At 39.7% G+C, this 22852-nt stretch overlaps 3 protein-coding genes across 6 annotated transcripts; 1 reads left to right on the top strand and 2 right to left on the bottom strand.

Moving 5' to 3' along the window:
* Nucleotides 1-4192: 4192 nt before the first annotated feature.
* On the top strand, nucleotides 4193-7852 carry LOC4341802 (protein JASON). Its single transcript, NM_001421696.1, has 8 exons — nucleotides 4193-4411; nucleotides 4550-4607; nucleotides 4695-4768; nucleotides 5896-5988; nucleotides 6060-6130; nucleotides 6226-6904; nucleotides 6999-7081; nucleotides 7319-7852. Exons 1-8 carry the CDS (start codon nucleotides 4274-4276, stop codon nucleotides 7362-7364), a joined length of 1242 nt encoding a protein of 413 aa, NP_001408625.1. The 5' UTR covers nucleotides 4193-4273; the 3' UTR covers nucleotides 7365-7852.
* An 85-nt stretch (nucleotides 7853-7937) lies between these two features.
* LOC4341801 (molybdenum cofactor sulfurase-like) lies at nucleotides 7938-15141 on the bottom strand. Its single transcript, NM_001421695.1, has 22 exons — nucleotides 14678-15141; nucleotides 14159-14257; nucleotides 13994-14052; nucleotides 13476-13636; nucleotides 12992-13167; nucleotides 12481-12592; nucleotides 12286-12388; nucleotides 12154-12199; nucleotides 11915-11953; nucleotides 11664-11820; nucleotides 11490-11592; nucleotides 11170-11286; nucleotides 10666-10743; nucleotides 10478-10579; nucleotides 10278-10371; nucleotides 10081-10191; nucleotides 9916-9980; nucleotides 9526-9674; nucleotides 9042-9274; nucleotides 8715-8845; nucleotides 8497-8607; nucleotides 7938-8413 (listed from the first exon to the last, which is right to left on the bottom strand). The coding sequence occupies exons 1-22, from the start codon at nucleotides 14787-14789 to the stop codon at nucleotides 8297-8299; spliced, it is 2475 nt and encodes an 824-aa protein (NP_001408624.1). The 5' UTR covers nucleotides 14790-15141; the 3' UTR covers nucleotides 7938-8296.
* Nucleotides 15142-17156: 2015 nt separating this feature from the next.
* Nucleotides 17157-21083, bottom strand: LOC4341800 (OTU domain-containing protein DDB_G0284757). 4 transcript variants are annotated; one of them, NM_001421694.1, is made up of 10 exons: nucleotides 20945-21083; nucleotides 19629-19844; nucleotides 19286-19359; nucleotides 19138-19192; nucleotides 18761-18835; nucleotides 18615-18688; nucleotides 18489-18537; nucleotides 17919-18003; nucleotides 17755-17811; nucleotides 17157-17622 (listed from the first exon to the last, which is right to left on the bottom strand). In NM_001421694.1, exons 2-10 carry the CDS (start codon nucleotides 19797-19799, stop codon nucleotides 17579-17581), a joined length of 684 nt encoding a protein of 227 aa, NP_001408623.1. In that variant the 5' UTR covers nucleotides 19800-19844; nucleotides 20945-21083; the 3' UTR covers nucleotides 17157-17578. The 4 variants fall into 4 exon arrangements, with proteins under 4 accessions (NP_001408623.1, XP_015643726.2, XP_015643729.1 ...); XM_015788240.3 differs by having other exon boundaries at nucleotides 17205-17622; nucleotides 19629-19833; nucleotides 20945-21069; XM_015788243.3 differs by having other exon boundaries at nucleotides 17205-17622; nucleotides 19629-19804; nucleotides 20945-21069.
* Between the last annotated feature and the right edge of the window lie 1769 nt (nucleotides 21084-22852).

Raw genomic sequence — 22852 nt, 5'->3', positions numbered from 1 at the left:
ACACCAATGTATTTGGCAAACTAGTCCATAGATGTGGTACCCACACATGGGAGTCCATAGTTTTAGAAACCACCACAATGTGTGTAATTAAGGTGGGTCCCACTAAAGGAAAAAAAATCAGCCGGAGCTGAAGCTTGTTATTTCTTTGCTACAGACTAGTTGCACAATGTGTTAAGATAGCTGAATGGAATTTTTTATTTTCTATAGACTAGTTTTCATCTACATTGTGAATGCCCTTACTAGTCCATCTAATTAAATTAATCTACTAACAGAAACCAGTAACACACTTGCACTGAACTCATTAGACTAATCTAGATTCTAAATCTAATCATCAAGTTAACTAGTTGCTCGTGCAAACACGTAACTTGCATTTGATCGGGTTAATTATATTTTGCTCACAAACTTTTCGATTTGCACGTGCACGTGTGGCAATATATTTGCAGTATATTTGTCAAATTGATCTCACCAACCCGTGTGACTTTTATCCTAGCTGCCAAATCGAAAGGAAAAATGTATTCCCTCTGTACACGTAAATAAAATCGTTTTGGACAGCGATACGGTCTCCAAAACATAACTTTAACTTCTTATTTTTATAAAAATATTTATTAAAAAGTGATATATGTATACTTTTAAAAAATAGTTTTCAAGACAAATCTATTCATATAATTTTTACATTTTCAAACTTAACAACTTGAGAATTATTTATAATTTATATTTTTAAGATTTAACTTAAATATTATTTTAAACGACTTATTTTACGAGTACGGATAAACTATAGGGAATAGTGCAAGCGTGCAATTGCAGGGTCTAAAAGGCAAAAGTGGCAGCTAGCTACCTAGAGACTATAGTCTATAGCTAAGCCAAAAAGGTCGTAGTGCCGTACCGGCATCTTGCACGAACGATGACTACTCCAATTAAGCTTAGCTAAACTCCAATTAAGTTTAAGCTTATTCGGCGCCGTATTACGCATGCAGTGTGCATATTTTCCGTGTGCGTGCATGCGTTAAAAACTTAAAATGATGCTTGATTAATCACATTCGGTTTTCAATCGATCGTGTGATACACGTGTACATATGCCGTACGTGTGAATAAGGTGCTTTTGCACTCGTGTAATATTTTGGTACTTGGTTTGTTACAAAAACTAGGCGCGGCTATTTTTTATTTTAGAAATGCACACTACATTGACTAGAAGTAATATTAAATTAATTATTGGTATATCGATTGGATTAATTTTCTTTGGAGTTTTTTTTCTAGTATATATTCAATTTCGATATTCTTTCATATCTGTAAGATTTTTCCAATTCTAAACCAAAATGTAACTTTTCAACTTTGACTTATATTTATTCTAGACATGGAGAGAAATCAACTATTTTAGGTGAGCAAACAAATAATGTTCACTCCCATAATAGTAGTTGGCGTATCTAGAATTTTTATATGGGTGATCCAACTTATATATTTTTTAAAATACCCTAAATATAATAAGGTTAGAAATATAAATTGATTGCATCATAATATATTAATAAGACAGTGTTTTTTTCTTTTTGCAAAAATATATTTCACATATGTAAATATACATTGGGATAGGATTTTTTTTTGGTGGTCCCAGGATTACCTATTAGATCCTATAGTGGTAGTAGCAACAGCAACAACAACAAGCTTCATTTCCCATGTAGTATAGAGGATTACGTGTTGATAGATATAGATCAATTTATGTGAACCCTGATAGATCTAGATGTAATTTTTTTGTCTGGAATTCAGAGATATTTTTAGTACGTTTTGCTATAGAGAATGACCAGAAGTGTTTAAGTGACTCGATAGATGCCTTTTTTTTAAATGTTTTTCCAGAAATTAAAGTTGGCATTCAAATTAATTAGTACCATTCATTTTCTGGGTTTATCTCCTAATATCATTATGTAAACTTATTTGCTAATTAACCATGTGTGAAATGTGTGTACACAGTGCTAACCAGGGCGTACGGCAAATTAATTACCTGCAGCTAAGCAGCTTGCTACATTTTCAACGGCCTGTTAAGACAGTTTCCCTGAACAACAGCAACAGTCCAATTAATCCTTTCAGAGACTATTCACCTCTGGGCCAGTTATTTCTTCAAACCTACAGCTACACCATTTGCTATTCCTTGGTCAAAACGACTGATCAATCAAGTACAGAAATGTCAAACCCAATTTGAACATTTGATTGAGTGGACAAGCTATGAGCAAGTCAACCAGACGTACAGCCGAAGCTAATTAACTTTGCTGTCGAATTCTTCCTCCAATTTTCATCAGTTCCATGGCATGTGAAAGGGATCGCGGCTACTATTGCATGCTTTGTTGGTTGTCTAATTTGCATGTACCTTTTCGAAGTTGGAAAAATTCTTTCTCCGGTTTGGAAAGTTCTCTGCAAGCTCCGTCAACTGTGTGCGCATTCATGGCGCTCTAGCTGCTTAATTAGCTGCGTAGAATTCATCCAAGCTCCAATTCTTTTCTACCTTTAATTTGTGATAGCGATTGGAACTGATCTTCATTCTCTTGGCCTCACTAGATCTGACCATATGGTATAATTTTCAATTCAATTAAAAAGTAAGCTAAAACGACTCTCTATATGTATGGTGTACCTAAATGCACGTCTAACCCTAAATATATTTCCTTTGTAGGGTTGTGTAGAGAGTCGTTACTAGATCGAGAATCACACCTTATTAGTAGATTCTCGATTTTCATGAAAAAGGTTGAAAACAATTTGTGAAATTTAGAAAAGATTTACTATGATTTTTTTTAAAAAAATTACCGAGCGGAATTATCAGCCTGAGCCAACTCAAAACCTGATATTTCATGAAAAACATGCCGTTTCCGTCGGTTGGTGAACTCTATCATGTGTCCCTCCTAATTAATAATAGCACAAAATATATCGATGAAAATTTCATATTATTTGCAACGCGCTAGGAATGTGAAATATATATATTTTTTTCTCTAGTACAGCTCGATGATTTTGACACGGGTTAATTTTGGTTGAGTTGTAGAGACCTTGAGTGATTGATCAGTGTGTGAGAGATTCAATGAATCAGCGCAAAGCCGTACACGAATTAATTACCACACAGCGGCAAAATCACTTTGGAAATCAAACAGTGCAGGCAGTTAGCGTACGTACAAACGTCATAGCGTGTCGATATTATCCATGGGTGAAAACCGCGTGCTACACATGTAAATGCAGCGGAAGGGAGGAATCAGCATCAAATCGATCGCCACAAATGTCAATGTGGCGGTGCCAACAACAAAGCATGTGTGTGCACTGTGCATAGAGCCTCGCGTTTAGTCGCCGGCGGCCATGCTTTTGTCGCGGAGACGATCGAGACGATTTTGTTGGGAATCATTGAGGCGAAAAGTCATTTCTTGGAAACTTTCTCGACCGCGGAGAGATGGATGCAGGTGTTGTGTCCATAGACGCGGTGATCTGATCGATCGATCGATCTCCAATAATCCAAGCTGCTACTGTTGGAGATCGCGACTCTGTGGAGGGCCCGACACTAACTGCGCCGATGGAGCGAGCTTAATGGTCGAATCCCTTTGTCTACAATTATTATATACACATGGGTACATATATAGTGACATGCAACTTTCCGCGAGGTCATAGGATCACGAATTCACGAGTAGATTGTTCAGTTCTAACTAAATTATACCATATTAATTAGTAATATCAGTCGATAATTGAATAATTAGTATATATAGGATCCTCGGTAATTTATGTTTTGGGTTCGTCAATATATATATGTGGTATGAGGTATGTTTTAGTAGGAATATTCAGGAGGTAAGTACGTGTACAGAGACATAAATCGAGAAAATATTTTTTAAATAGTTTCCTTAGATATTGATCTTCTATTTACAGAAAAGGAACCCAGAAATCTTTTTTTTTTTGTTTTTTACAATCTGCTGGAAAGTCCAAACAGCATATATGTTCCCAGAAAAAAAAAAGAGAAAGAAGCAGAGAGAGCAGCAAGGCTGAAGCCCAAACATATTTTTTTCTACGGCCCGGTGCGTTGACAAATCTGACTAAAACAGAAGAGGCCCAAACTATTAATAGTTGGGCTGAAGTCGCGAAGGCCTGGCCCATCAACTATCCTTCTCGCTTCCCCAAAATAATAAAAAAATAATAAAATAATAATAATAATGCTTCCCTCCTCTTCGCAGCTTCGCTTCCCATTTCAAACCATATCCCCTCTCCTCGCCTCCTCCCCTCCGCCTCTCTCCTCGTCGGCGGGAAGGGCCGCGACGCGACGACGATGTGCCGGTGCGCGGCGGCGATCGCGAGGGCGGTGGTGGAGTTCCTCGACGCCGTCCTCGTCGGCTTCTTCCTCTCCTTCTTCGGCCCCCACCCCCGCGACCGCGACCGCGACGACAGCCCCGGCTCCGGCCGCCGCGTAAGGGAACCCCCCTAAACCCTAGCCTCCCGTACACATATCCCTCCCGCTTCGTTGCGGGACCTCGTGTTGGATCGTTTGGTTTTGGGAGGGGATTTGGATTGAGGTGGTGATTGTTCTCTGGCGTTTCCGATGCAGGATTCGCTCGCGCACAAGGATCGGCTCGGGGAGCTGCTCTCGGACGACGATGAGCTAGGTCTGATTCGATCGATTTCGTTGTGTGGTTTCGTGTGGGGGTAAGCGCGTACGTTGTCCCCATCTGTGTGTTTGTGGCATTGTTTAGGATTGGGAGGGAGGGGAGGATCTCATGAGGATTTGGCTGATGATTGTGGCAGCGATGAGGAGCTTCGATCCGAGGTATGCTCGAATGATTTTTCTTTTCCCCGTAATCAAGTGCGATGTAATCTATTGTCTGATTATGTACTTCTTCGGATGGCTATTGTCAGTGTCGCGTTCTAGTTTGAGGTTGACAGTCTGATTGTGTATGTGCAACCTTCAGCTTACCAGAAACTAGATCTCAAGTGTTTTTGATCCCTTGTTGTGTTTTTCTACTGTTTGGCTGATAGAATTAGCTTTATACCGTGCCTTCACTCGATTTACTGGCAGTAACAACTATTGCATAAGTTCCATGAAAAGTGCTAAGCTAATTTCTATTGTAAAGTACTAGAGTGAGCACCTAGAGAGTTTGTTGCAAGATTCTGCAGAACGTTTATCCATATTTGTTTGGTCGTGCACCTAGTAGTGATCAGTGAATTAGGAGCTATATATGTCCTAACCGGCAATTATATGACCTGGGAACCCGTTCCTTGTATATGTCCTAGTAGACATGTTCTTAAACACTCAGTATTGCTGGCTGGATATATCTTTTATATTGGTGAGAAAATAGAGAGAAATCACAAGGACTACTGTTTTTGGAAGGAGAATGGAGATTTGGATTCATGGTCTTGACAGCCACCACCTTATGTTCTATAACTAGGCCACATCACCTCACAATTATGTTATAACAATAATCGGATGGTTGTGGAATTTCTTGGAGTTACGGTGTATGGTTGAATCAGTTTTTAAATGAACTGTAGTAAGATCTGTCCTGTAAAAAAGAGTTTTATTTTTTGTACTGTAGTTCAGTAAATGTTTTTATGGGCTTATGAGCATTGCATTTGCAGATAATATGTTTATGTTATATGCTTTGGGCATAAGATTTTGTCCAGAATTTCCATCATATATAGGATTGGAAAGCTCAGTGATGCTACTCCTGTTTTGATTATATTGGTGTACATGTGTTATCTACATATTTTTTTATCTTCTGCAGTTTTTCCTTTTGCTCTCGAAGTCACGCTCTTATCCAGTACCCTTTTTGTTTAGACCTTGTTTAAGATGGTAAATTGTTGAGTACTGAGCTGTTGAGATATACTCTTTATACATATAGTCTACTAGTACTTTACTGTGAAGTTGAATTTTTCATTGCACTTTTTAACTCTACACAGGCAAATTTCCTCAAGTTATGTGGCACACTATTTGAAACACCAGCTGAACTCCATAACATATCCTATCAAATCAATATGGAAAGTTACATTGAGGTGAGAAGAGCATTTCTGAATATTTTGTTTATCAATATTCATTCTCTGATACCTTCACTTCTGATATGTAGCATGATAAAATTCCCACAAATGTACTGGCAGTGGAAGCAACTCCAGCATTTGAATCTAAATCATCTGGAGGGTAAGAACTGCCCTAATTTCCATTAGTGTCTGAAGTTTTTTAATATATTATCATGGTGAGATATTTAATTGATGCTTCATTTTCATACTATGCAGCTTTGAATATGGGGAGGATCATATCTTGACGCCTCAACTTAACACTGAAGATACTGAACATCTTCCACTAGTTAAATCAGTTTATCAATCAGCTATCCGAGGCAACTCCCCCTTCCAGAACATCAAAAGCATCAACGATGGTTCCAGTGATTCACCCTTTCATACTCCTCTAGTATTGAGAGATGATATGCAGACCCCCAGAACTGTTTATACTTCACATAAAGGATCGTCTGGAAAGCGTGTGCGGACCCGCAAACAATTCGCATATCCCATCTTTAGACCAACAGAGAACAAGCTTCAGAAGATGCAACTTTCAGATTCTGCCAAGATGACACAGCAGATCTCTTCAGATTCAGTGGTTAAAGGAGAATCACTCAATTCTTCACATTTCCCTCTTGAGGTGTCTAAGTATCAGCTCGACCGCCAAAGGCTATTGGATGCTGGAGAGAGATCAAAGTCCAATTCAGATGAAAATATTGAGGTGTGCAGTCTATCACGCTGGCTTAAATCTTCACCCGCAGGAAACACGAACCAAATGTACGATGAGAACAATCTTATCGAAGAGGGACATGCCTTTATGACTTCTGAGGATAATGTGGATGTGGACAATCATACTCCGAGGTTGTCCAAGGCTCGGGATTGCCACTGTATTCCAAACACAAGTAGAAAATATGGAGAGGTATTATCACTGACTCATCTAGTGATTTTCTTAAGCTGGGCTTATATGTAAATTCACCACTTGTTCTGAACTTCTGATGGTTTACTGTTGTTAGGATCAACATGTCAGCTGGCATTCCACACCCTTTGAGGAAAGGTTGATAAAGGTTTTGTCTGACGAGGAGGTGCCCCCTACAAGGTAACTTATACTTCCTCCGTTTTACAATATAAGACTTTCTAGCATTGTCCATATTCATTTAGATGTTAATGAATCTAGACATATGTATGTGTTTAGATTCATTAACATCTATATGTATGTGGGCAATGTTAGAAAGTCTTACATTGTGAAACGGATGGAGTAGGAAATTTGTCTACCCATCTTTTACAGAACCTGTCATACATGGTACTAATTGTGAAATCATATGTTTCAACACAGGAAACTTGTCCCTGGAAGGCTTCTCTATCTTGAGGAAAGAGTTTGAGCCTGAAGAAAGAGTGTTGTGGCGATATTTGAGTTCAAACGTGGATGAAATCGTATCATCGAACTCTGAAGTTGTGCACTCTCAAATGTGGACCAGCATGTCATTGCACAAAGTGGACTGAAACACAACTTACAGTACTGCGTTTTCTCTTGCATCATCATCATATACCTGCCACTGTGCTTTTGCTTGCTCCCTGTTGTTACGAGACGTGATGCTCTGTACATATGGTATGGGCTATACCTGCTATGATTTCTTAACTGCTTCTACTTCTAGACCTTTAGGTTGACAATGTAAGTGTTTTTACTTAGCTGTCCTCTAGTTTCTAGAGCCATTTCCCCTTCAGGTACAAGGGATCAAATTCAAATGGCGTCGTATAGCATAGAGCAATCTGACCTTCTAGTTAAGGCATTTCATCGTGTATGCAACATGCCCTCACCTCTCCTTGTTAATAGATACTGTCATATCCACTTAATATGTAATCATTTGCGTAATTCTTAAGTCCTGATACCACACCTGGTTTTCAAATAGTATTCAATAGTGTACCAAGATTGCTAATATGACTGATAACCTGTGCACAGAAACCGTAATCATGAGAACTCTGAAATATGAACCATTTCCGTCTGTACATTTTTCTTCACAATCATTTCGTTTTGTTTGAGCTAGGGCTTAGGCTTAGAGCCCCTTGTGTGTTATATAAAAGCATTTTGAGAACTATAGTATATATGTGATACATGTGAAGGTATATTCTGTTTTCACCTAACTAAACTTGTTTCATCTTATGCGTATTGGAAAATTACGAAAATGCTTTGTATGCCGACGTGTTTTGTATACGTAACAATCATCACTTCATCATCACCAAGGTCGCTGCTGATGCAACTTGCAATTCCATATATGTACTCAAGTGATATGTCCACAGCTACTTCATCATCAAGTCATTCTGTGGAAGGGTACACTTGTTGCCCCACTTGGAGCCATCTCCCTGCAATGGTCTCATTTTCCCCTTCCATAATGTCTTCATAGTTTAATAGGATGCCGAACAAAATCTTGCCCTGGTCACGTATAAAATGTGGATCACATGACTGAAGAACAACTGCAGGTTGGCCACTGATGAAAATTTTGCATGCCAACTTACCTTTTTTCGTCTGTATGACGCTAAAGTGGCCAATGGTTCCTTTGATTTGAGCACCTGCCCGGAGTCCTGGTGTAGATTGATCATCTGACAGCGATTGCATCCTCCCATGGACTGCACATAAGCCATCCAGAATGAATGAAATGAGTAACTCAGCAATTGCAAAAAAGCCAAATTATGGTCTTGTAGCAATGGGATCTTAAGGGTTATAAAATGTATACCGTAAAACAGGCCTCTCCGATACGAAGTTTTTTCCAGTTATCCTCACTGTATGGACTCGACCCAGAGATAACAAGGTTGGGACGGAATCTCATTGCATCAACAGGCAACTTTTGCTTACAGTCCCCTTTGCCTGCAAAATATGTAACTACAGAATAAGTTCCCATAACAAGGTTATCCCAAGAAAAGAATGTGCAGCTATACATTGCATACTGACTATGTTGGATCATAGCCAACAAGGAATGATAAAGTTCAATTAGTTCTATGATTGAGTAGAGGACCTTTTGCGGTAAAAATGAAAAGAGCGGAAAATGAAGGAGGTTGGATACCTGAATTTAGCCGACTATTGAGGTCAGAGATGCTTTCTTCTGATATTAGTAGTAGTTGTCCTTCATTAACAAAATTAAGTTTGCTTTGAGTATCTCTACATGGACGATCTCTCAAGCCAGTATATGTGCAGGAACGGTACTTGGAGCTTGAGCATCTCACCAAGGTACAAGGACGTCCAATAGCTTCACTGAACCATGTGTTTACCCTATCATCGTAACTTTGCACCTCATACCTAAAGCATTTTGCAGGAAGCGATCATTAATGACCATTCTAGAGTAATACTACCAAATAAAATGCAAACCAAATATAATGCCCAATGTTGTAGGAATCCACCCACCACTTTTATATGGTTTACATTTTTGTGATCAAAGTACAATGAGTGCCAAAGGAAGTTTGCGAAGAACAAAAGATGGTGGATCAATCAAATACTCAAATGGGTGATTCGTAAGGTTGCTCAACATGCATCCAATTATCCAATCATACCTCTGACCAAATACATCTACTTCTTCACTTAGATCAGCCAAACTCTCAAGAAGAGAGAGTTGCAATTTATCCCTGCGTGTGGGAGACTCTATGAAGAGTTTCCCAAGTTCCAGGTCTATCAATGTGCGGATTGAGCCCAACTCTGGCACCTGTAGAATATAGTCAATTCATTAAAGGGAAAACCTGAGGACACATTGGCTCCACAATTTTAAACAGATTATCCTTCACCATATATTAAATGTTTTACTAAGGGAATAAGACATCTAATAAATAAAAGAAAGGTTGCAGATTTGCAGTGTCAGTATAAAAACACCATATAAATGCATACATGTCGCGCCCTCATAACTCATAAGGCTTAACAGATACACAAAATAGGAATCGCTAATTTACCTTTTTCTGTGTCAAAATTTCACCTCCTGACCCTTGGAGAAGCCATTCTCTATCATACATTAGGCCTAAAACAAAACACATAATAACTTATGAACTATGCATATAAGGTAACCAAAATAAGTTACAAATGAAAGAACAAGTCAAAGGTGCAGAATTTAGGCATACCACCAGTGGTTAGTGGCCAACTCTTTACACTAAATCCTTGGCATGATTTCACAGGATAAATAATTATGGATTTTAAGTGAATATCTGAAACAGCCTTTTGACTCGAATTATCTGCAACTTACAAAAATATATTAATGTTACTGGTACATGCATAAAAAAAGAAATACATCACTGGCTTCATATTATAAGGCAATTACCTATTAAGTTAAGACTGTTCAGATTCAACATGTACCCGTTGTTGAATTGTACTGGTAGGGATACAAAAGAGGACTGCAGGAACTTCAGGAATTTCTACGGGGGGAAAGGTGAGATTAGCGATAGCTGATAGCTACTTAAAGTTAAGTTTGCATGGAAATTTATATATGCCCTTAACAAATAAAATGGACTAATTTCGCACCTCTGCATCTTCAAATGTGGACATGTACCCAAATGATATCCTGACAGCACCAGTTGGCTTTCCATTTATTATGTCATTATCATCCCAGCAAACATGCCCAGCCTGATATGTATACAGTGCATTCGCTTTATTAAGACGTGAAACATCTGAAGGTATAATGGTATGCTTATTGTTGTGTTGTGTAGTACCTCAAAATTAGAAACTAAATCTGAATGGGACAGTCCAAGATACTTAGCACAAGCGCCAGGGTTACAGAAGCAGCCAGTCTGGAAAACAATAGAGGCAAAAAAATTAGACTGAGCAATTGAATACTCTGGAGTTGATTGGGCAGAAGTTATGATCAGTTTTCTTGTGTGGAAAGATATATGATTGAGATAAGATATACATTGATCTGTACAAGCTAATCGCCACAATGCATAATCCATCACCTGTCACAGGACTTGCACAGCACATGTAGCTGCTTGTTCATAAATCTACAAGTGCTGCTGTTGCATTAACTATGGATGGAACTCATAAAGAAATATTGTCATTCATAAAAACGTAATTGGATTCTCATATTTTAGAACCTTGATTTTCATAGCTCTAATTTATCATGTAATGCGTGGGTAAAATTTCACCACATGAAGATGCCCCAATAGAGATGTTAAAACAGAGACTTAGGAAAGGGGAAGGATGATTTTTTGTGCTCTTACACGCAAATGTATTCCAAACAAGGAAGCAAGCTTCTCCACCTCACGGTATCCAAACCAAGAGCCATCTTCTCTTTTCAAATTGAATGTGATTGTAGGGCCCATTTTCAGACCTTCCACCTAAAACATAATACATAGAAAAGAATAGATAAGTGCAGAGAGCTAGCAGAATTCAAGTGGGCACTTCAGAATATCTTATTCATAATGGCTTGTTCTTATATGGATGACAAATAATCCAAACCAATGGAAGAAAAGTAAATAAAGCAGCAGTAATTCTTAATAAGAAGATAGAAATATAATGAGATATAACTTAGTTATGGAACCTTGGAATACTGTTGTCCATATATTGTGCAAACATTTATCTCATTACTGTGCTTCAGGTCCAGCATTTTGTTTCTCACATAAGTAGCAAGGGATGTAGTATGCCTACAAAAGAACATCAGGGTGTAAACTATACATCATGGATAGGGTGCTAGGACCCAAACTGTCTTACGTACCGTTCAATTGCAGAGGTAGTGAGCATTTCAATGATCTTAAACCCATGTCGGAGAGAAGCTATGTTCAAGAACGAGATTGTTCCATCCTCTAGAACCTGTTCGATATTCTTTCTTTTTTGAACAAAGTCGATGTCAGCAATTGAAGCAGCTACGGTTCCTGGAATTTAATAACAATTCCGGAGGTAAGTTAAAAACCAGGATATAGAAAATAGATTACTCAAAACCAAGTATAACGAGCTGTGACCACAAACCTCCACTAAAATATGTCTTGTTCAACAGATTAGCAGCCTCTGCCATAAAATGGAAAATATAGAAAAGGTCATTAGAAAGGTTATCATTCCCTTGCAAAGAATAATGATGGCAACGATTTACAGATTGCTGTTGTTAGTTAATTTATCTTATCCTATCCAATGTAGCTTAGATTATAATATGTGTAAAAAGAAAAAAAAAACTATCATGCTAAGTTAAGTGATAATTGCTAGTTGCATACCATTTTTTACAATTAGAGCACCAAGGCCAGTTGGATAGCCAAATATCTGCAGGTTTGCCAAAGATATCGATATCAATTGGTGACTTCTGTAGGACCAAGCATTTCAAAACACAACAGGTGCATGTGGATTACCTTGTAGAAGGAACATACAACAAAATCAGCAGGATACACAGTTAAATTCGGTGGTTCAGTGGCACATCCTTTTGCAGCATCTATCAGAACCATCCATTTACCCCTATATTAATGCATTTAATAAGCATGCTAAAGACACTAGAGTCCAAGGAAAACAAGGCAATGATCCTGCAAGACAAATTCAATGCATCTTACTGCTGCTGCAATGGGATTTTTCCTTCCTTGATGAGCTTAACCAAGCTCAGACTGAACTTTTGTCCTGAAAAATTGCATTCTGACGGGAATGCAAATATATTCCAATTGTTCCCTACAGAAGAAATGAATGGGGAGTGAGCATAAATATTAAGCATCGCACTGGAATTAATCTTCCAAATGAGAGCAAACCAAAAGTTTTGCTATCAATATTTCTAGTTATCCATGTTCATTCCACATTGCATGGTCATACAATATGACCATGTCAAACCAATAAACCAAATAAACAAACTTCTTAAGGAAAAATCCAGGAATGATAAATGTGTTCCCAGTTAACTCCCTCATAAAGAATAAAAGAAAGCTAGAGAAAACTGAAAACATCATTAACAGATTGGAAATAAGACAATCAAATTCTCTGTGTAAATTCTACAATATTGATCAATAATTGAACCTGATCAAGAATATGTTATTCAGCAATTGTAAAGGACAAAAATAAAAATCATAAGGGACTGACCTGAAATATCTGAAAGACTTCCGTTCTGACAATTGTGTGAAAGCACATCTTTGCTTCTTCTTTGGTTTGTGCGTCTTGAAATCTTATACAAACTATAACTTCCATTGTCTTTTGCCAGATCAGCACCCTCCTCAACATCAACGGCCAACACAGTAGCTCCTTTACTCAGAGCATATCTAGAAATTTGCTAAGGGAAGACAAAATTTACAAGATACTATGTGCCAATGTGAATTTCATGATCCTACACATAGACTGACAGGAATAAATGGAATTTTGAGAAACTGCCCAGGAGAAATTCATTGCCTCATGTTTGAATGCAGAACACATTACCGAGCATACTGATGAAGGTATCAAGATATCAAGCTATGTACATAAACCAGCTGTATATCCCACTAGTTTTGCATGTATGTGCATAGTTCTGTATGCTTTGACTAGTCAGATAATAGAGTTATAATGATCTGAGAAACGTTTTGTGGTAGGATACTCTCTTATCCCAAGCACACTATTGTGATTCTCCATCGTGTACATGTAACAGCTTTCTCTACTCCATGGAAAACATTCACCAACAAGTTTCAGAGCTGCTGTTGCCCCAGAGGTAAATATGCACTTGTATTCTCTGGGAGATGCATTGAAGTATTTTAAAACCTGTGAAAAACAGGTCAACATCACTACAAAGAAATTAGCAGATGGCAAAACTTGTACCATGCGCATAACTGGATATAGTAAAGATGTAGCTGTGCAGGCACCCTGTTGTAGTACCTTGGAATCAAAACAATTCATGCAACTTCCTGGGGCACAAATCATTGTACGTAGTAGTAGATAAGAAAGTAGCAATAACTAGGGCGTAAAATGGAAAAAAAATGGATGCAGGATGACTCATCATGCAATGTGCCAATGCTGAGCATTGGCATAGACTGATAGAGCTTAAATACTATTGCCATGAGGCAGCCTAAATTCACTATTCTCCCGAAGTAACTGTTCTGGAAAACTAGCACACAATACCTGATGGCGTGCAGCAGTAACGAGGTCACTCGCAGCCATGCTTGAATCACTCTGACTATCTAATAAGCATGTCAAAGAACACATCCCCAAGAATCTGCAGTGCAATGTTCTACCAAGGTAACAACAATGAAGTGTCCAGAACACTGTCTCAAAGTCTAAGGATACGTGGGTTCCCATATACATTGGATGCAAGGTCTTTCAAGACATCCGCCATCTGCGCCTCTGAATACAGCGTCGCACCGGCATGGTCCAGGTAAGCCATCCCTGCTCCTCAAGATCAAGAAAGAAAGAAAATTAAAAATCTAGAAACCTGCTACAAATACAAGCACATTTGTTTTTTTATATATAATGGAAATCAACCCGGATTTGCTTCATAGAAGCTATAGCCAATTCTTATTACATAGTTTGCAGCTCACACTACTGCAGTTCCAAACATCAAAACAAGCACAATTGTTGAAGCTTATGTAGCAAAATTCGGTAGGATGCTAGATTCTTCACTCTCCGCAACAACAAACCTAATAGATTTATCGATACAACAGTGAGTTACAGCAAGAAACGCGGTCATCTGACCGAACGCCACAAGTTCCTATCCATCCTTTTGTTCTCACAAAACACTAATAGAATTCCATTTTTCCTCCCAGAATTTGGCAAAAAGGGAATCGACAAGGTCGAGATTAGGCGCACCTTCAAGCCGCTTGAACTCGGCGGCGCGCATCTCGTCGACGCCCTTGGGCGCGCCCGGGTAGCCATAGTCGCCACCGAACTGCCTCAAGAACTCCTCCTTGCTCACCTCCATCCCTCCCCCCCTCGACTGCAAGAATCTCCTCAGCTCAAACCGCGACCGGCAATCCAATCATCCCAGCTGAGCCCAATCCAAGAAGGGGAGGCGGGGAATCCAGCGGAGCGGGAGGGTCTCGGATTGTCCAGAATTGTGGGATTCCCCTCGATTGCGACTGATTGATTTGATTTGATTCTTCTCCTCCCCTCGTGCTGGGAGACGTGGAGTGGAGCTGGAGAAGTCAGCGCCGTGGATGTGGGATCGATGGGGATGGGTCTCGTGCTCTCGTCTCACCGAGGATTAAAAGAAATTGTGGCGCGCGTGTGGCTTCGACGACGGCGAGAGGTGAGCGGCGCGAGGTAGACGACGTAATGGCTCACGCACTCTTCGGTTCGGTTTGGTTTTCTTCGGTTCTTCGAGATTCTGGTTTTTTTTTTATTCACAGGAGAAAAATATAAGCCGGATTAATTTCTGTTGGAAAAAACAAAGAAAAACCACGCAGGCGTTGCTGCAGTGCAGAGGGAAGGGGATGGAAGTAAAAGATGGAAGTTGGGAACGGCCAAGGTGAAGTACGACAAGTCTACAACCTGAGTTTATCTAGTTTTTTTTTCCCTTGAGTACTCTCTCCTCCATTTCATAGGCTGTGTTTGCATCCCTATGTTCCCAGCCCATCTCCCTCGTTTTCCACACGCACGCTTTTCAAACTACTAAACGATACGTTTTTTGCAAAAAGTTTCTATACGAAAGTTGCTTAAAAAATCAAATTAATCTATTTTTTTAAAATAGCTAATCAAATTTGCTTAAAAAATCAAATTTGCTTAAAAAAATAGCTAATACTTAATTAATCACGCGCTCCCATCACTAGACTCCGAACACAGCGTGGAGTACTATACACTTTAATTTTTTTTCTTTAATTAAATTTTAGGCTTGACTAAAATTTAGGTCATCATCATCGATTGCTCATATTCTGTAATAAATCAAAACGGTTTACTAGAAAATAAAAATAATTTATTAAAAATTATTAAAAGTCAATACTTAAAAAGAAACTACGTTAAAAATATTTAACATCTTATTCGTTAAAAAAAGTTAAGTGTTTTATAGTATTAATTATAAACGAAGGGAGCACTTAAGAAAGAAAACTAAATAAACGAAAAAAAATGTTCAATTATTATTCCTTATAGTTTTTCGGTTTATTTCTGACCACCTACAGGACGCTTCCGTAGATTAATGACGTTGAAACTGTTTCTTAAACATGTAAAAGGACATGCAAACACGTATGCCACATGCGCCACCTACGGCGTGCTGCGTGCACGTCTCACACATATGCTTATCAAGTGCGTCAAAATTGATTTGCAAATTGCAACATTCAAGGACACGCACGCCCCATTTGTCCCGTTGGCAGTGACGTGATTTCGCAGCGTTCTATCGTAAATGCCAGAAAACTAGTAATTTAATTTTGATCTGATTAATGTCAACGAAAAAAAATGTGTCTTATGATAAAAATTTTCTTAGCATATGTTTGGTTTCGGGACTAAGTGGGATGGGATGAAACCATCCCTGATTTTGGAGTTGGGATGATTCCACTCACATGTTTGGTTTGTAGGATGGGATAATTCCAATTTTTTGTTTGGTTGAAAGGATGAGGAAGAGATGGGATGGACGCCGTTTGCCATCACCGTCAACGACCGTCGCCTGCGCCACCTGCATCCACGCGTGGAACAACCGGATCAAGCACAGCGGCAGCAGCAGGACGGCCACCACCGCCGGAGCACCCAACCCGCTGGCCCACCGTCGTCGCCGCGGCTGGATCGGGAGATCCCCTGCGCCGGATCCGCCGCCGCCGCTCTCCCTACCTCCAAGTTTCGCCGCCGCCGAGTCCCCCTTCTCTGGATCCGCCGCCGCCGCCCTCCCTACCTCCAAGCTTCGCCGCCACTCGAGCCCGCCGCGTCGACATCACCGCAGCTGCCGCAACCGCTCTCGTCGAGCATCACGATGAGCGGCGGGATGGCGCCGAGCATCTCGCTCGCGGCGGCGACCGGTGTTAAGGCAGGGGGTCGTGGAGGAGCGCCGGCGGTCGCAGAGGTGGTGGCAGGCAGTCGTGGCGGAGCGCCGGCGGTCACGGAGGAGGCGGCGGGCACGGGCGCGGACGAGCGCCGGCGGTCACCGAGGAGACGCCGTGTGCTCCATCCAAGTGGGACGAGCTCGTCCGGCCGATTTTGCCGGATGGATTTGTCCCGGATCTGGGAGGAATATTCCTCTCTAGGGACCAACCCATCCCACTCGCCCCTCAACCAAACACCTCTAAAAGTGGGTTTGTCCCATCCCATCCCATCCCATCCCACCAACCAAACACTACCTTAGAGATCCCACAAAACGCTTGCCAATGGTGTTGAATCTGTGCTTGTTTTTACCACTGAGAAATTCAGACTTCAGTTTAGCAAAACGATCTTTGGAATTCGAGAATTCAACTGAAGCTTATATATGGTAAAAAATCTAGCCAGCTCACATGATGATTTTACAAAGCAAGCACCTGGATAGATCACAATATACTATGCAAAAACAAAACTACATCTCGCCGGGTAGAACATGGGACTCATGGATCTGAAAGTTGCACAGTTCTAGGTTTGTACCTTGCGAAACATACTACTGAAAGTTAAACTGTACATAAGCTCTTCTTTCAGGTTAGGGAATTGCAGTGCCGGCTGGGTTGCCATGGTAGTAAAACTAGTAAGCACCACAGATGCTGCTAACTTGAAGGGAAAAGAACTGCAGCAGCAGAAGCTCAAGGAAGCTCGAGGTGAGACGCCCTAGAACAACCAATGCTTCTTCTTGGTTTTGCGGGTTAGGAGATCTGCATTGTACATAACAGGAGCACATTCAGAACTAACAATGCAAAATATCATGGTAGGGAATGTTAGAATTTAATGATGTAAGAATCATAAGCGAAAATTCGATGTTCATATAGTCTAAGAAAGACACTCACCGTCAGTTGCGTACAAGGAATTGTAGTGCACTTCACACCAGAAGCTTAGCCACAACTCTACAAAATGCGGGTCATGAAAGAATCAGATACCATCGGTGAGATAAAAAGCGTCGCATGGAACTAAGTATGTGATGATCGGAGCAACACAGCATCCCAGTTCTCACCCCTTGTGGGAGTCACATCCCTGGGGACTATCTCAATTAGGCAGGTGTCTCTGAATGACGTCAGCAAACAAATTTTGGCACCAAACTGTGTACAATTGGAGATATAAAAGGGTGTTAGATGATCTAGAAACATGATATATAATGGTAGGATGTCCAAGGTGACAGACTATGCGTTCATCTTGAATGACAGTTCAGATGGGGGTATATGAATATCAATACAAATTAAAACCTGACTGGTCACTTCTTCTTTATATGGTTCAACCAAACAGTATGAAACAATGACATGTTATCAAACAGGTAAACTGCAGGTGTCTTCCTAAGGACATTATAATGGATGTTAGCCAGCAATAAGCCAATAATAAATATATGCATTTATCAGTTTCATTTGATGTCCTGAAGTAGGATTTAAGGTATAAACGATGAACAAGTTCAACAATCAGAAAGATCAGTCGTTCAAAAACAATCAGAAATATCTGCATAAAAAAAAGTCTAAAGGGGGACCTGCAGTTAAAAAAAGATGTATTCCCACAAACTATTCAACCATCATAACACCACAACAGCTAACATTACCCTGTCTGCAGCTGCTTGTAAAGTCAGATGATCCCCCCATTCCCCAGATCTGCAAGGTGATGGTTATGAAGTATGAGTAAGTAGGCCAAAAGTAATGGAAAAACTCTCTGGATGGTGGATTATAACCTTTTCATTTTCTTCAAGTAGACTTTATATTCCATAGGTACATAGCTTTCATACTGTTTTCTGAATTCCTTTAGCTGAAAAACAGGGATAGTGTTTCAGCACAGTTGCATATTCATGACAGTGCATGATTGAGGCAAGAAATCCACCTGTTTCATGACTAACTTTCTCACATGTTTGTGATAATCGGGGTTGCGAAATATCTGGTCTGCCAAAGCTCGGAACTGTAACAATATGGCATCAAGTGAAAAGGGAACAGGTTTAAGTACAGACTGGTGAAGGTGTAGTTCTACTAAACACCTCATAGTATCAGCTATAAAGATCAAACAACACAGGCCACTTAATCTTCAAAAGAATGTAGGCCAATCTATTATTCACTATTCAGTATAAGATAATGGCAGCAGCCTTAAAACAGTAAATACAAAAAAAAAACAGCTGCTTCAAAATGTTACTCTGAAATAGTGTAGATGATGCGGCACCGTATCTATAAATGAAATGATGATTTAGGTTCAATGGTAAAACAAACCTGACAATTTCCATCACCCTCTATTTGAAACTCGGCCAAACCATAATTTCCCAACCTGTCAAGAAGGATCAGGACAAATGAGAAATATAAGAAAGCGCAATGGCCATACTGTTCTAGAGAGAGAGAGAGAGGTCTGTTTTTTTTTTACCTTTCCGACAATCTTTCATGATCCAAAGTTGCATTATCAAGATTAGGGATTTTTCCATTAACTCGAGGAGTGTGCTGCCATACATGAGGGCATTAGTAACTTGTCATAAAACATAGCCGAAGGCACACTATTGTAAATTAAGAACTTTATTTTTTTATTTAACAATCTGCAGTTAAAAACTGTAATAATTATCGTATTAGTTATTATATTGAGTACTGTATTGGAATATTTATGTACAATTGAGAGAGAATTCCTATATTTAATCATGGTACAGCTCAAGATGAGTTCAAGGGAACAAATGCCAAGGGGGGAACAAAGAAAAATATGGATGACTGTATATTACCGGGATTGAACCCAATTGAGAGAGGCGCCTTCCAAGACTATGCCCACTGTTGTTCTTTGCTTGGGCGAGGAGGCTACCTATTGTTATAGATACCTCCTCCTCGCTCTCCTGTGTACTGCTGCTGATGCTTGAGCTAGAGCTTTTACTAGTACTATCCTGCTGTTCCGACATCCTATCTCCAAATGGACATTGGCAGGGTCTTAGACTGATAAAAGGCTTCAAAGAAAACAAGTAGCAGAAAATTATTGTAGGAGTCCAGCAACATGCATTCGCATGATAAGAAAAAATTCAAAACAACTTGTAGCAACCAACAAGATGATAAAAACATTGCACTTCTTGCCTGATTGATATTAAGAGCTGCAACACATGTTCTAAGATGGAAACATGCCGTTATGTTTTAAAATTTTTGGACAGCAAATGTATACAGATCTTAACAACCCCTGTAAGGATATATTTCGATCACGTTTGAATTCCTTACATCTCATCACAATTAATGCCTAAAAACTAGGATCTTCTGGACACGGATTCCAATTCCAATCAGCAAATGGCTTATGAAAGTGACTACCGATAATGGACTGGATAAGAAGCAAGCAGCAGTGTGTTTTCACAACTGCAAACCAAAGGAGGGTCCCTCCAACACAATCATCAGTGTGTATCTTTCAGTGTAATTGATCTGCCTCTAAAAAGTTCCAACTCCTATAACCTCTTTTACTCCATATTAGAATCCGAAAAATATAAACTGCTTTTAATCGAATCGAGGTGATCCGTTGGTACTTGGTAGAACGGTACTCAGAATGAGTGCTTTCCAAGGAATCGAACTGATCGACCAGACAATAAAGAAACAAAGGAACACACCACATAGCAGATTAGTCGCAGATAAGCTAAACTTTTACATGCCCTACCATTTGGGGACCAAAGTAACCGTCTTTTTTTTTGCCAATAACCTCACCTGGGTAACCAACTGATTCCAAAAACAGATTTAGCCAATCAACTAATCGGATCTTGGATGAATCCATCTAAAGGGGCTTTTTTTTTCCTACCCAGTCCTAACTCAGAACACGACCACCTGGGGATCTTTACTCATCAGTGAAAATTGAACCCAAGAGATATCTATCAGATTGAGATATCAATCTAGAAAGAAAAAATCAATCCAATCAAAACAATCAAAAGCAAGAAGCCACCCAAGACCCAGGAAAACAAGCAAAGCCTCATCACTCAGGTCGGCCAAACCCTGATGCTCATGGAGCCCAACTACGATCAATCAGCAACCCAGCTCACAGATCGGACGAGATGATCGGATGAGCGAGGGAACTTACTAGCTTCGTCGGATCAAAAGGCCACTCTCGCCGCGCCGCGCCGCGCGACAGGAGGGTCTCGAGTTCAGTAGCTCACACTTGCTGTCGGGGCTCGAGCTGATGAGAGCGAAGGAGAGAGAAAGGCCATCTTTCATTCCCTTTCCTCTTCCCTTTTCTTTTGGTTTTTAAATTGGGAGAAGAAATTGTAACCAAACCCCTCAAAAAGATGCCTTTTTGCTGTTTTTCTATGACCTATTTCCGTGGGTCGACCACCAAACTGATGAATATATTTAAAAAATCCAAAAATATCACTGCCTCCTTGGAGTTGAGTTATCGTCAGGCAGGCACAGTATTTTTCTTCCCAGTGCTTATCTCACTCACCGCACAAGCACCATCACCTTTTTCTCTCTTTTTTTTAAAAAAAATCTGCTTAGTACTGTACTAATTAGATTCTTTTTTTTTTGCGGTTAAAAAATTCAGAAATAAGATAATTTGAGTTTGGGCGGCGATTTTGGTGTATTTTGTCCTTTCACTGTTCTGAAGATCTTCAATGCTCATCACCCACTTGCATCTACCGGTCTGTCTCCATGCCCCTTCCCTTCTACTACTGTCGTACTCGGTACATCAGCAATTTCAGCAGTGAGCTCACAGCAAAATGTTGCTACGTGCAGTCTGACCATAAGGTATATTCAGGATTTCAGGTGATTCAGAAATCGCTGAGTCATCAGTGGACATGAACGCTTTCAGACCGATCGAGCTGTGCTATCAACCGCATTGATTTTGTGTGGGGAGAAGAAGCTTCAGGCTTAATTTTGCCTGAAACTTTCTGGCACTGTCTAGCAACAACAGGAGTGCCACTGAAACTTTCTGCCATTCCGCTGTGTTCAAAGTAGTACTGTTCATGCAACAACCAAGAAAAGTTTCTGATGGTGCACATGCCTGAGGCCCTGTGTAGTTTCTAGAAAGTTTTTCCCAAAAAAATCACATTGAATCTTTAAACAAATGCATGAAGCATTATATATATAGATAAAAACAAAAACTAATTGCACAGTTAGGGGAAAAATTGCGAGACGAATCTTTTGAGCCTAATTATTCCATGATTAGCCATAAGTGCTATAGTAACCCACATGTGCTAATGACGGATTAATTAGGCTCAAAAGATTCTTCTCACGGTTTCCATGTGAGTTATGAAATTAGTTTTTTTATTCATGTCCGAAAATCCCTTTCGATATCCGGTCAAACATCCGATGTGACACCCAAAAATTTTCATTTCGCGAAGTAAACGGGGCCTAATCTTAGTATCTGACGTTGAGAGGAGTAGAGGACGGTGCGGGTGACCGACAGCAACTTTCTACTATATGCCAAACTTCTGGAAATAGGAAAAAGTTACTACTCGCAGGCAATCGAGACCCAGTTTTGTACCAGCTTATACGGAGTAGTTCTGAATTGAACAGAGGCTGCGTGTTTTGTTGACAGTTTGAAGAGAAAATAATGGTGAATTACAGATTACTAACTTGTAAGCTATCTGTACTAGTGCTACTCCACACAGAGATAGCGTGTTTTGTTTGACATAACTTTAACTCGCTTATTTTTAGTTGGATTTTCTTATGGCCTTTTTTTTAGGCTTTTAAGTCTTTTTTTCAATGATCTATAAGTCGGTGGATAAAGTTTTAAGTTTAAGGGTGAAGTTATACATCTACTTTACATTAAAAAAAACTTCTCCAATTTAGTTTGTGGCTTAATAGTGTAAGAGTGACTTATAAGTTATAACTTTGAAAAGCCAAACGAAAAACCTATTTTTTTGCTTTGGATTATAAGTTTAAACAAAGAGAACGTTAACGCTAGAAATCCTTAAAAGTTGAGCCGATGGTAGATCAAAGTAATTGAGACATTTGTTTTGTTAGAGACGAGACATTTTGTTTATATCAT

This window comes from Oryza sativa, chromosome 6, assembly GCF_034140825.1.
Source record: "Oryza sativa Japonica Group chromosome 6, ASM3414082v1".
NCBI classification, from domain to species: Eukaryota; Viridiplantae; Streptophyta; class Magnoliopsida; order Poales; family Poaceae; genus Oryza; species Oryza sativa.
This window is presented reverse-complemented; position numbering and strand designations above follow the sequence as displayed.

What these genes read in the sequence shown, in the direction of transcription:
- LOC4341801 (NM_001421695.1), bottom strand. Translation starts at nt 14,789, where the DNA reads ATGGAGGTGAGCAAGGAGGAGTTCTTGAGGCAGTTCGGTGGCGACTAT. An exon ending in AAAATCCCATTGCAGCAGCA is followed by an intron (nt 12,389 to 12,480) that starts GTAAGATGCATT and finishes GCATTAATATAG; the next exon opens with GGGTAAATGGATGGTTCTGA. An exon ending in CCACATTTGAAGATGCAGAG is followed by an intron (nt 10,372 to 10,477) that starts GTGCGAAATTAG and finishes TTCCCCCCGTAG; the next exon opens with AAATTCCTGAAGTTCCTGCA.
- LOC4341800 (NM_001421694.1), bottom strand. Translation starts at nt 19,799, where the DNA reads ATGTCGGAACAGCAGGATAGTACTAGTAAAAGCTCTAGCTCAAGCATC. An exon ending in AGGGTGATGGAAATTGTCAG is followed by an intron (nt 18,836 to 19,137) that starts GTTTGTTTTACC and finishes ATATTGTTACAG; the next exon opens with TTCCGAGCTTTGGCAGACCA. An exon ending in GAAAGTTAGTCATGAAACAG is followed by an intron (nt 18,689 to 18,760) that starts GTGGATTTCTTG and finishes CCTGTTTTTCAG; the next exon opens with CTAAAGGAATTCAGAAAACA.
- LOC4341802 (NM_001421696.1), top strand. Translation starts at nt 4,274, where the DNA reads ATGTGCCGGTGCGCGGCGGCGATCGCGAGGGCGGTGGTGGAGTTCCTC. An exon ending in GAATCTAAATCATCTGGAGG is followed by an intron (nt 6,131 to 6,225) that starts GTAAGAACTGCC and finishes CATACTATGCAG; the next exon opens with CTTTGAATATGGGGAGGATC. An exon ending in CAAGTAGAAAATATGGAGAG is followed by an intron (nt 6,905 to 6,998) that starts GTATTATCACTG and finishes TACTGTTGTTAG; the next exon opens with GATCAACATGTCAGCTGGCA.